This window comes from Drosophila innubila (genome assembly GCF_004354385.1).
Source record: "Drosophila innubila isolate TH190305 chromosome 2L unlocalized genomic scaffold, UK_Dinn_1.0 5_B_2L, whole genome shotgun sequence".
NCBI lineage: Eukaryota > Metazoa > Arthropoda > Insecta > Diptera > Drosophilidae > Drosophila > Drosophila innubila.
Window position 1 is genome coordinate 3,841,376 of NW_022995373.1, and position 12,945 is coordinate 3,854,320.

The 12,945-nt window shown below is 38.2% G+C and overlaps 1 protein-coding gene across 1 annotated transcript in view; it reads right to left on the minus strand.

Annotated features, from left to right (window-relative positions):
* Nucleotides 1-12,945, minus strand: part of LOC117782702 (autophagy-related protein 2 homolog B) — a 131,045-nt gene that overhangs the window by 61,358 nt on the left and 56,742 nt on the right. The window contains exon 13 of the mRNA XM_034619729.1: nucleotides 1,121-1,253. Coding sequence (XP_034475620.1) covers nucleotides 1,121-1,253 — 133 coding nt within the window. The remainder of the gene's footprint in view (nucleotides 1-1,120; nucleotides 1,254-12,945) is intronic.

The window sequence follows — 12,945 nt, forward strand, 5'->3', positions numbered from 1 at the left end:
GAGGCTGGTTTTATTAAAAAAAAAAAAATACGGCTACACTGCCTATATACTAATGTGACCAAAGAATACCGGAGGTTCGTATATAAATCAAAAAAATTGTATTTAGTCTTCAAAATCTATTTCACCTCCTTCAAAATAGTCCCCTTCCAATGCAATGCACTTAAGCAGTTTTTTAAGTCATCGAAACACTTGTTAAAGTCGTTTTCCGGTATGGCCTGGACCGCGTTCTTTGTTCCCTCTTTTTTCGGTCTTGACTCGACTTTGGCACGATATTCGCTCGATTGGTCGATTGGGCGGTTGTTTCGGGGTCAAAGGCGTAGATCCACATCTCATATCAAGTTATAATGCGTTTCATGACGTCTTGTTGGTCAGACAATATAGGGGGCATTTAGCAGGTAATTCTGATCGCCAATAATGAAACCTGATTACTACTTTTCATATTTATCAGGAAATTTTAAGCAATCAAAAATGTCAAATTTTGGTATCGGTATCACAAAAAATTTACCGTACAAATATTGTAATGCCTGATACTGATTGCTTATTACGAACGATGAAAGGAGATTTTTCACAAACATAGTAGGCTGTTTTAATAAAATGGTATTATGTCTATTAGCAGGTACTGTTACTGACCCATTACAAGTGAAGGAGCGATTACTAATTGAAAAACCTGCTGAATGCCTCCATTGTTTCAGAAATAGAATTGAATGTTCTTGGGAGCAATCGAGATTTGAAGCGTCTTAGACCCAAATATTTTTTTGAAATGGTATTAACCGATCCTTTTGAGATGGCAGTAGCTTTAGCAAGGTCTTTAATTGTTAACCGACGATAGCACCAATTTCTTCACTTCTGTCAGAGCGCTTTATCAGTAGACGTTGATGGTCGCCTTTCTTCGTTTTCGACACCTTCTCGACCGTCTTTAAACATTTTATATCAGTCTAATGCTCTTTATTTTGATGTGGCATTCCCGCCAAAGGACGTGTACAGCATCTTTAACGTTTCGGCGGCAGTAATTCCATTCAAGAAACAAAGTCTGATGCAACTTCTTTGCTTCGGTATGTTTTGGACACAGTAGTACACACATTTTTATATTAAATAATTAAGATTTATTTGATACACTTACCACTGGACCTAAAGAAAAGATGCAATCCTCCATCAGCACTCGTAAAGTACACCCGGTCATTGGATATATTATGTTACTACTTAGAGAGCAATATCCAATGTCGACAAATGCCCGATAAGGAAAATATTTTGGTCTAAAATGAAAAAAAATTTAAATTTGTTAGCCGAAAATATTGAAATATAGTATACTAGAGGGCTTCGCCCCTGCTCGCTTCGCTCGCCTACCCCCGACTAGCTTCGCTTTCGAAATTAAAGGTTGAAAAGAGGAGCACTTCTTATATTTTTCTTGAATAAACTTTTACTTCTAACTTAAAAACAAATTACTTTACAATTTCAAGAATTCGGACACTCAAATTTTTTGAACGAAATATTCTGTAATCCGGACATAAATTTGTTGTTTCTGAAATTCGGTCAAATTAACGATTTTTTCTTTTTGACAAAATGATAAGTTTATTTATTGGGTGAACACTCGTGCTAATCAAAGCACTTTCGTATCTTGACCATGGGGAAATACAAAGCAGGGAATATTGCAGGTTCTTTGCAGGAAGAAAATGTAAATAACGTGATTAGAATATTAGTCCAACAAGCACAAGGCGAAGCCTGTAACAGGGTTGGACAGTTTTACCTGATGTCAGGAAATAGCATGCCACCGGGCGCTCGGCCAAATATTCAACTGTCAGAAAATTGTCACCTTGCCAGTCTCCTTCTCGTGAAAGGTCTAGCAAGAGCAACGGCAAGATTTCTGATATCCAATTTTGTGACGAACACAAAAATTGGCAATCGGCACAGAAAATAAGCTCTGATCTCAGCAGCGTGCGTCGAAAAGTCATACAAAATGAGAATATTAATCTCTCGCTCTCTTTGCACATACATGTCCTTATGTAGCCAGACAGAGAGAGATGTAGTCGGGCGCGCAAGCAAAAATTATGTGGAAGGAAAGGCATTTCAACTGCATTAACAAATTAAAGCAAATTAAGCGAATTTTTCATTCTTTGACAACTATGGGTCGTTATTTCTAATCTCCTTTTTACTCGTTATGGATCAGTTATCATTACTTGCTCAATGATATGATACCTTTTTGTACAAATCAGCCTACTACGTTTTTGAAGCGTTCCACAGTGGACGCTGCCATACGACAAAAATAAAACAACCGAAATCAACATTTTTAACTTTGAAGTATGTCGATCATCTCATAAATAAATAAACGTTCGCCTGTTCACCCCGTGCTACGCAATTTCTTGCGTTGTCTTTTGTCATAAAGTGAAGACAATATTTAATAGTCAAAATTTCAAGAAATTAAAGTTCCAATAAGTGTTGATTCGTACGCATTCAAAGTGAAAAAAATATACCGAAGCATTTTTGAATTGTGACAAAAGGCGAAACCTATAGCAGTTCCAGACCTCGAGGAAAAGTTTTGGAATCCATGTGGATTTGTCCTTAATCGACAGGGAAACCTTGTGGACATTGTATGACATTGTGGACTTCAACATTGTGAGTTCCTTGGAACGAGGATAGAGGAAACCTCCCTAGGTATTCCCTGAGGTTTTCCTCACATAAAGCATTAGGGACTCCTCGTAGAACAATTTTTTAAATTGTTTTTTCGCTTTTTTTATTTTTTATTTTAGAATTTAAAACTACATGTTTGATACTTTGACGACGGGCGTAAATATTTATTAAATTTTATTTTATTCAGACTGTTCAGAGCGGGACTCGAGCCCGGGAGCCCAAACTGAATAGGTCTGCTTGCGGAAAGTCGGCGACTCTAACCATTACGCCATTCGGCCTAAAATTTCTAGCCTAACAATAATGTACCAATTGACTCAAATTTTAAAGTGCGAACGAGCAGCGTCCAGTTGACCCTGGAAGAATTATTACAAAACTAACAACAAAACGTCAAGCAATGACAACAACATTATGGACAACGTTATGATTAGAACTATAATTGATGTTAATGTTGATTTTGGGCAATGGCAAACCAAGGCATTCGCATGCGTCACAAAACCGAAGTCGTTCTAGCGGAGTACAGTTCAAACACTAATTCCAATGAAACTTGGGAGAATATTTTAATGCGATTAATTTATGAATGTTATGCATTAATGCATCTTATTAATGTCTTTTATTTGATTCAAAAATGATAAGTAGTTTCTTATACCCGTTACTTAAAAAATAAGTAAAAGCCTATATTGTGTTCGTTGGAGTGTTTGTAACAGGAAGAAGGAGCCATTTCCGACCATTTCTTGATCTCGGGATCTCGACTATAGCCTATAGACTATAGCCTTTCCGACTAGTTTTTTATTTAGCTTTATGCACATGCGACATGTCGCACGCGACATTTTGTTCCCGGAGGCAATTCCGACCCTATAAAGTATATATATTCTTGATCAGCATTAACAACCGAGTCGATAATCCATGTGTGTCTTCCCGTCCGTTTGAGCGCGTAGATCTCAGAGACCAAATTTCTATAGACACCACGCAGGTTTGTTTTAAATATTTGACACGCGCCCTTCCGCCCCAGTAAATCGCGACAAACCGTCCGTCAATCTGTAAAACACAAGGATCTCAAAGACTATAAGAGATAGAGTAACCATATTTGGCACACAGTATGGGTGTGTGTGTGATATTCTTCTTTTTTTTTCATAACTTAAATGTAAGTATCCTGCTTGAACCTTGCAATCGTGGTGTACATTATAAGCTTGGCGACTGGAACTCCTGACGAACCCTGCGATACCACCGTAAGGTACTGCTTCTCAGGATCAGCTTGGCTTATAGTGCCTCTTCCTTTCCATCCAACGAAGCCTCTTTCCAACGGATTCCGCAAAGCAGCAAATTGCACTCCACTTTGCTTCGCTGTCCAGCATATGGGCGATTATGTTGGACACTTCGATTCGCCCGCCTAGGATGTCTTCCATTCTCTCCGTGGCAAAAAAAAACGCATGCTACTAGCACATGCTCAGCGTTTTCTTAGGTGAAGAACGCAGTACACAGGGGGGACTCCTACTGTCCGCATCTGTAGAGATACGATCGGAAGCATCCGTGTCCAGGGCTCGATTTGCTGAATAAAATTTGCTGAGCCGCCCATCGACTCTTATCTGTCGCTTCCCATTTTTATTGCCATTATGCGAGGCTACACTCGCGCGCTGCAGCTCTTAGAGAGGCGATCTCCAACGCCATTTGTTCCGAACTTTTCGCCTTGTGGTTATCATATCTCTCCTGAACCAAGATGTCGATGGTGATCACTCCTGCTATAACCGTAGCTGCATCTTCTGAGATTTTTCGAAACGCTCTGGCCGCCCTCTGGATGCCCTTTAGCTGCGAGTGCTAGTGGCGCCTGCCCAAATACGTCCCGTACAAGATAGTGCTCGTGACGACGCTGTGCAGCAACTGGCGACGACAGGTCTTAGGACCACCGTGGTTCAACACATTCTTCAGCAGTAGTGATATCTTTGGCAACCACGGTAAGTGCCACATCATTGGCGAAACCAGTGATATCAACACCCGGCTCCAAGACTAAACGCAGTACTCCATCGTATACTATATTCCACAGAGTCGAGCCTATAACAGATTCCTGTGGAACCTCGCATGAGATTTTGCATCTCTCTATGCCTTCCTCCATGTCATACAGCAGCAAAGGCAATATTGCTTCATGTATCCCTTCCATCGTTTCCCTTCGATGACCTTCTCGGCGATGTTGTGCTGCGAACGAGCGCGTCTGCAGATGCCATTTTCAGAGCACAGTTTGGGATGCCGTCGGGTCCAGGTGGCGTTTCATTTTTCATGCTGCGCGCTGCTTGAACGATTTCCTCCTCCGTAATAAAAGAAATGTTTTCTTCTGTAAGATTGCTTTCCATGTTCACTGCATCGTTCTCAGGCTGACTAGAGAATAATTTACTCACAATGCCAGTTATGACCTACAAGTAGGAACCGAGTTTTTGAAGGATTTCGTTTTTCTCATGACCAACTTGTACGCCTGACCCAGGGATCACAATCTGCCTCCTCGTAGGCCGTTCTCGTTTTGATGCAGTCTGTACAAGCCTTTGCGAAGTGGTCAGACCACCAATATACAGTGTCGTGGCGTTTGAAGCTTTTAGTGCGCTGCATGCTCACATCACAAGCACGATTGATGACGTGGACAGCCTGGCAAATTCATTTCTTCTGTCGTTCCGCTTACAGACATGTCTCCTATAGAGTGACGGAATCCCTCTTTATCAATCGTAGCGCCCTTGTAGTGGGTTTTCGTTGGTATGTTGAGCTGCATATTGCTTCTGCCACCAAAACTGAAGACAATGGCATTATGATTACTTGTTGTGTATGCCTCTCTGAGAAACCATGTTGCTGACCTCGCAATACAAATTGTGACAAAAGTTAGGTCCACAATGGAACCCATGCCGCCTCTACTAAATGTATTCCTAGAGCCTTGATTTAGGAGGCATCGAGGAGCACCCTACCACTGGTGTTGGTGAACTGCGACTGACATTTCACTGTCCTGTTTACCGCAGGAAAGTGCTAGCGGAAATCCTCAGTAAGGTCATCCATTAGACTGCGGAAATCTGCCAAGGTCAGGCTGGGCGCCATGTAGCAGCTATGTATCCATACACCTTTAATCTGTTGTCTGACGTAGCCGATACCAGCGTTCAACGAGTGAATCTGCAACGGGCTTTTGTTGCAAATCCAGATAGCCGTTTTTTCTTTGACATATCGGAAGCCCAGGCATTCGTTGCTCCGATGCTGAAGAGCTTTGCATAAGTATAGTGTGTGTGTTTGCGCCTTGTACGCCTTTTCCCCAAGGATCGTTGTCCGCCGAGTCGTACAGCTCTAGGAAGCAGTGTTGCCAAGTCAACTTTTTTCCCGTCTGATCTGAGGTCTTCGGTTGGTTAAGATTTTGTGGCACCTCTGTATATTGGCTGTTTATCTGGATTCTTTTTGAAAATCTTAGCTTTTTTTAACTTTTTTAAAATGTTATAGCTTTTTCCGGCCCTGAAGAGTTGTCAACACTGCTAGGAAGCACTCCCTCTTACTGCTCAAACTCAAACTCGAACTGACGTTGCCATTCTATTTAGTTATCATTACCCCTTCTTCACGCTCTCTGGAATCGTCTTCTTGCAGATTTTCGTGTAACAACGATCTCAGCATTCTATCAGTATGTTGGTTTGTGGTGTCCCTGTAGAACTTTCTTATCAACATATCATCGAAGGCGTGCTTCAGCTGTCGGTACAGTTGATCTGTCAAGCTCTGCGCAGAGACTGACACCGCCAAATTGTTCATGACTGCTGCGAAGGCCTGGCTGCTCACCGTGTAGATGAAGCTCTTTGGTGCTCTATTTGTAGCTTACGCAGTAGGTTCTCCAAAAGAAAACAAGATTGACTCGTAATCGCTCCCAGTATAGCTCGTCATTGGTGCTACAAAGCTCCTTGTAGCTAAGACGGATGGAGGTAACAGCTATACAGCCAGTGTTCATCCAGCCGCGCTCTGATCTAATTGGTTGCTGCGTTAAGGATGTAAGCTGTCCTGTTGGCACACCACAGGCTCATACGCAGCTATTCCTGAGCTGCTCCATTGCCAATTGAACCTGGATTTGCTTTAAAAGGTCTCGCTAATAATAGGCCCGTTTTGTCGCTATATTTATTAAATATGCCAAGTTTCAACTCGACTTTATGCCAAATATTTCGCGATTTAACATGTGAAATGGTAATAGTTTTGTCAATCGGTTTCTATGAAGTTTATAATCGATGACTGATTTAAGCCCATTCATAAATAAATCTAATGAAACTCTAGGACCTAGTTGAACTGAATCCTGCATTTTAAAAAAATACAGAGGCTCTATTCCCAAGGCCGTACGAAGTGTCTATATTAGCCCTTACCATTTTCTGTACAGTAGCAGGAATAGCAACTGTTTCAAGCTCAAAATTTTACAATGAAAATTGTTTTGAGCCAACCTTTCAGAGTACCAATTGCGTGCATTTAGGAGCTTGTATTGCCATAATTATTAATGTTATTAATAAGCCATTACTGCCGATCTACTTGCCCGATCTTGTTGCTTTTAAGTGTAATAAAAGATAATAATAATAAAGGGTGTAGAAATAAAGCTGACATTTTTTTGTTAAATCTGGCAACGCCAATGTCATTTATGTTTAGTTTGGTTTTTTCATTATATCATGAACAGGTTGACAAAAGAACAACGATTGCAAATTGTGCAAATTTACATTCCGTATTTTTGTTGCTGTTTGTTTTTGATTTTGTTTTTGCTAAAAACAAAGAAAACTGAACCCAGGGCTGCAGCATATCAAATTTGCCAAGCAGCTGTTAAAGGTTCCGTAAAAAAGCTGATTTACATTAAAAAATAATTTTATTAAAATTAATAAATGTTTTGTAAAATTAATATTATGAAAGCTAAATAAGCCGAATTGTTTGTAAATTATTGATAAATAAATGTCGCATTTAGTAAGCTTATCGATACATCGCTTTGAATATCATATTGATATTTACTTGCATAAGTATCGCTTCTTTGCATCAATAAATAACGATACCTATCACTTATAGTTGAAAGTGAAAATTGGCGGCCCAATTTGCAGCTACAGCAGCCACAGCAACAGGCATATTGTTAAGGTAAACAACAACAGCAGCAAGGCAGCCATCAACAAATACAACAACAGCAACAGCAAAAGAAACAAAAAACAAATGCAGATGAAGAAGCAACCAAATAACTCAAATAGTATGAAAAACTTTTTTGATTCTTAAGTTGTCTCAACCAAACTTACAGATTTGCTTTTGCGCGTCAAGTCTCACATTTTTCTACCAAGCCTAGACTTTTCCGCCAAATTTGCCTTTTTTCCCGCCAAATCTGACGATTTTCGCAAAAGTCCAATTGCAGAAGCAGCGGGCAGCGTGAATATAATTATTCGTTTCTCTTTCAAAAAATGTTATTTTAATTTACATATTGCAGTGTTTGATCAGCTGCCGAGTTTAGCACCTGAGTAGCGCGGGTTGATTTCCCACACCAGGCAAGATTTTATTTTTATTTTTTAATTTATTATTTTTATTTTTTTAAATTTAACGATATTTGACAATTTGGTCAAAATCGGGTTACTATATAATATACATAGCTGCCATAGGAACAATCGGGTTCACAATAAGATTGCAAGGGCAGCGGGCAAGGTGAATATAGTTATTCGTTTCTCTTTCAAAAACTATTATATTATATAAATTTGTTGCTTCTAATTACATTTAGAAGGAAATTTCCAACAACAAAAAATTTTGAATTCTTCTCATATAACTGATAATAATAGCTTCGTACGAACGGTGAAAAAACGTAGTAGTCTGATTTGTACAAGAAGCTATCATGTCATTTAGTAGGTACTGATTACTGATCTTCATGAGAAGTAAAAAAGGCATTACTGATTAAAATACCTGTCGAGTAAGCCCAATGTTAGAAATAACGACCCTTTGCTCTTGAATGACAGAAACTGCAATTGAAATGCCTTTTCTTGCACATATTGTCGCTACTTTTATTCTTTTCTTACAAGCAAACACGTTAATATGACCGGATTTCAGAATCAATAAATTTGTGTGGTGCCCGGGTTACAAAATATTTTTTAATAGATAAAAATTGAGTGTACCAAATTTCAGGTTGTCCTAATTAACAAGTGTCCGAATTATTGAAAAAGAACAGTAACTCATTTGTTCGTAAAAGAAGTTTATTCAAGAAAAATATTAAAAGTGCTCCTCTTTTATTACATTTCAATATCGCTAGCGAAGCGAGCATGGGGTGGATCCCCCTTGTAGTATATATATTGTTGATCAGGATCAACAGTCGAGAGGATTGAGCCATGTCCGTCTGTCTGTTTGAACGCGTCGATCCCAAAAACCATAAGAGATAGAGACTTCACACATGTTAAGTATTTATTTTACTATTTATTTAATGATATAATATGATTTAATATGCATCTGGGCTGGTATTATACATCCTGACCAAATTTGTTTAAAATCGATTAACTATATCACATAGCTGTCATAGAAACGATACATCGAAAATTTGTTTGTTGAGATATCAGAACCAAACTGATAGAATATGCATCCGGGCTGGTATTATACATCCTGACCAAATTTGGTTAAAATCGGTCGACTGTATCATATAGCTGCAATAGAGACGCTCAATCGAAAATTAAGTCTTGGTATGAAAGTCTTTGTTTTTTGAGATATCTTAATCAAACTGATAGAATATGCATTTAACTTGGTTTTGTCCATTCTGGCCGAAGTTCGTTCAAATCGTTCCACTATATCATATAGCTGTGATATGTGATAGTACGCAGAGACGTCGAACAATGCACAGCAATGTAGAGCAAAGTGTTGAAAAGGACCCGAATGAATCGAATCGCCACCGTACACAGCAATTGGAGCTTTGTCCATAAACTTTATGGAAGATTTTGCGCAAAGATCTTGGCTTACGACCTTACAATATCCAGCTTGTTCAAGAATTAAAGCCGCGAGATCATGCAATGCGTCGTGATTGCGGTGTATGAGATTGATCTCGATGATGATTTTCATCGCAAAATTTTGTTCAGTGATGAGGCTTATTTTTGGTTGAATGGCTACGTCTACAATGCGACAAGCAAAATTGCTGCATTTCGAGTGAAGATAATTCACATGAGACCCTTGAGACGCTATTACATCCACAAAAACTGACTGTTTGGTGTGCTCTATGGGCTGGTGGAGTCATTGGGCCATACTTCTTCCGAAATGATGCTGGAGAGTCAGTTACCGTTAATGGAAACCGGTATAGAGCCATGATAACCGACTATTTTGTTCCCGAATTAGATGGCATGAATGTGGATGAGATATGGTTCCAACAAGACGGAGCTACATCCACACAGCGCATATCACAATCGATTTATTGAAGAAAACATTCTATGAGCTAATAATTTTGCGGAATGAACCTGTCAGTTGGCCACCAAGATCGTGTGATAAGGAGGATAAAATTATCCTTCCAATAAAACCAAATTAATGGACATTAAAACGATTTTCTTGGGTTTGATTTTAATACAAAGTTCTATGCCTCTAAAAAAACACCCTTTAGATAATACCCATTACAACTTTTAAGGGATTGTATATCTTTAAAAACTAAAACAGCTGTTACCTCCGTTTTGTATAACCGATCTTGATGCAATTAAGTAGGATGTTACATATTAATAATAATAAATAGCTTTAATTACAAAAAAAATAAAAACTGTTATATCTTAAAACCGCTGGTGTAGTGGCTTTCCATGAGATGCGGGGGCGGAAGGGACCGTGGCCAAAATTTAAAGCAAACTTCATCAGCTTGGAGTTTGTATGAGTATATTTTACAAGTTAAGTTTCTCTAGCAGCTAGAGTATAGCTCACATAGTCTCTGAGAACTAGTCGCTAACACAGACGGAAAAGCTCATATTGATCTCTTTTTATAAAAAGTAAATTGTTCAGGAGACGTTTTTTTTTAACTTTTCTCGGGCTAGGGTGAAGACATTGCTTTTACTGCGGACGGCAGTTCGCGCTAGTGACAAAAGCAGCACGAAGGGTGCGAAAGGCGACTAGCAATATATACAGCTTATATGGAAAATTTGCTATGACTGTCCCATCAGATCGGGTTATATACCGAAGGTTTAGTCCTAACTTACAAAATGGCATACTTAAATTGTTGCTAACCGACCTGGTTCATGAGATAAGGGGGTATAAGTGGGAGGGCCAAAATTTAAATGATGGCAGCTAATGGAGCTGTTGGGTCATTTTGGTAAAATTTTATATTTTTTAAAAATTTTAGTTAAAAATAAGCGTCGATTGTAACCTCGATCACCCAAATCAGACAACTAGTTCAAAAGATAATAAAATTGGACATTTTTAGTGGACTTCTCAAAATGAAATAAAAAGTTTGTTTGTCTGTTTGTTTGTTTGTTTGTTTGTCTGTTTGCATCAAAGCGCTAAGATGTTTTTGATGGTGATTTATTCCTTTTCGAAAATCTATTAAAGTTTGTTTTACGACTTTTTGAAAAAACCGCTAATTTAGCGGGAAAACGCTAAATACCGCTAAAATTCTAGTTCCCTTCTGGCCCGCCTCACTTTTTCGGTCCCCCGCAGGTCTACTAGGAATTACAAACCTTTATTTTTATCTAACTGATTACGCTTCACTCGATTCCTTTCGTGTTTTATGCACTAGCTATAATAGCCTCTTTCACGTTTTCTCCTCAGAACTCTCTCTCCCTCTCTCTTCCTCAATATCCGCACTTTTCCAATACCTTTTCTAAATCCCTGACCTTATTAATACTAATAACTTGTTATATTACATTACACTGGTCAAACATTCATACAATTACAAATAACAACACTAATCTGTATTGATTTGATTTTGTTTTTCTGGATATTCCCCAATCCTTGCAACAAATATTGGATTATTTAAAATTTTTGCATACCGCAGATCTAATTCTAATTTAATTTTTTTTACTTTACAGTTCATAATTTATATTTAATTTTATTTTTATTTTTAATCTTTAACTTAATATTTATACTTGCTAATTTTTTTCTTTGCCAACTGCATTTAGTCGTGCATAAATAAATAAATAAAATGAATATAAAAAATTTAAACCCCAATAGTTTCCAAACCATAGAAAGTACAGATATGTCCTTTATATCATTGGAAAGGTGAGTTTGAGGCATACCTTTAAGCTTGTTTTCTAAAGTACTCAGGTAACATTTTACATTTTTTTAAAATTGACACATGAAATTTTTATCAAATTTCAATGGGTTTTAGTCAATAATTCAATTCCGCATTTTTTGGTATATCACACATATCTGTAAAAATTCGTTTCTGCAAGATATTACCGAATAAGTGTATACATACATATTACAACAAGTTCGCAGATGACAGCAGCAATAAAGTGGCATATCAGCAAACCTATGAAGCAGAGTATAATGGGGGCGTGGCGATGTATGTATTCTTGATCAGGATCAACGGCCAAGTCGTTTGAGCCATGTAAGTCTGTCTGTCCGTCTGTACGTCCGTCCGTCTGTTTGAACGCGAAGATTTCAGAGACCATAAAAGCTAGAGACTTCAAACTTGGTATGTACATAGGTTCCTGGATACAATAGGCAGATCAAGTTTTGATTTTATTTTTGGTACATTTTGGAAAAAGTTTTTTTTGTTTGTTGAACCAAACTAGTAGAATATGCATCTGGGCTTGTATTATACATCCTGACCAAATTTGGTTAAAATCGGTTTTCTATATCATATTGCTGTTATAGGACCAATCGCTCGAAAATCAAGTTCTACTGTGGAACTTTTTTGTTCTACGATATATCGTAACAACAGAAAGCTCAAATAGACAAAGTCAGACTTTTGAAGTAAACAAATATGTGCAGTATATTTGTGGGTGAAATGCCGCACGCTATAAAATATGTATTAATATTTGAAAGATAAAAAGTTTTAATTAGGAAACAACCCAAACAAGGGGGCTCCGCCCCCTGCACGCTTCGCTCGCCTACCTCCGGTTCGCTTCGCTCGCGGTGAGGTGTGGCTACAGTCGAGCACGCTCGACAGTAGGATACCCTGAGCCCATGTACTCTTTTATAAAAGTTGATTGTTGCCCATTTTCAATGGGCTCATGGTATCAAAAATTACACACGCGAAACTATGAAGAACTTTCGGTTTTCTTAAATCACTGTGCTTATCACTGCAGACTACGTTATTAATGCCTCACTGAACTAATATATCACTGATTATGATATGACTTAGATTTACATTTATCAATTTCTAATTAATTTTAGATAAGTTTAATATAATAAACTTTAATATAATAAACTTAT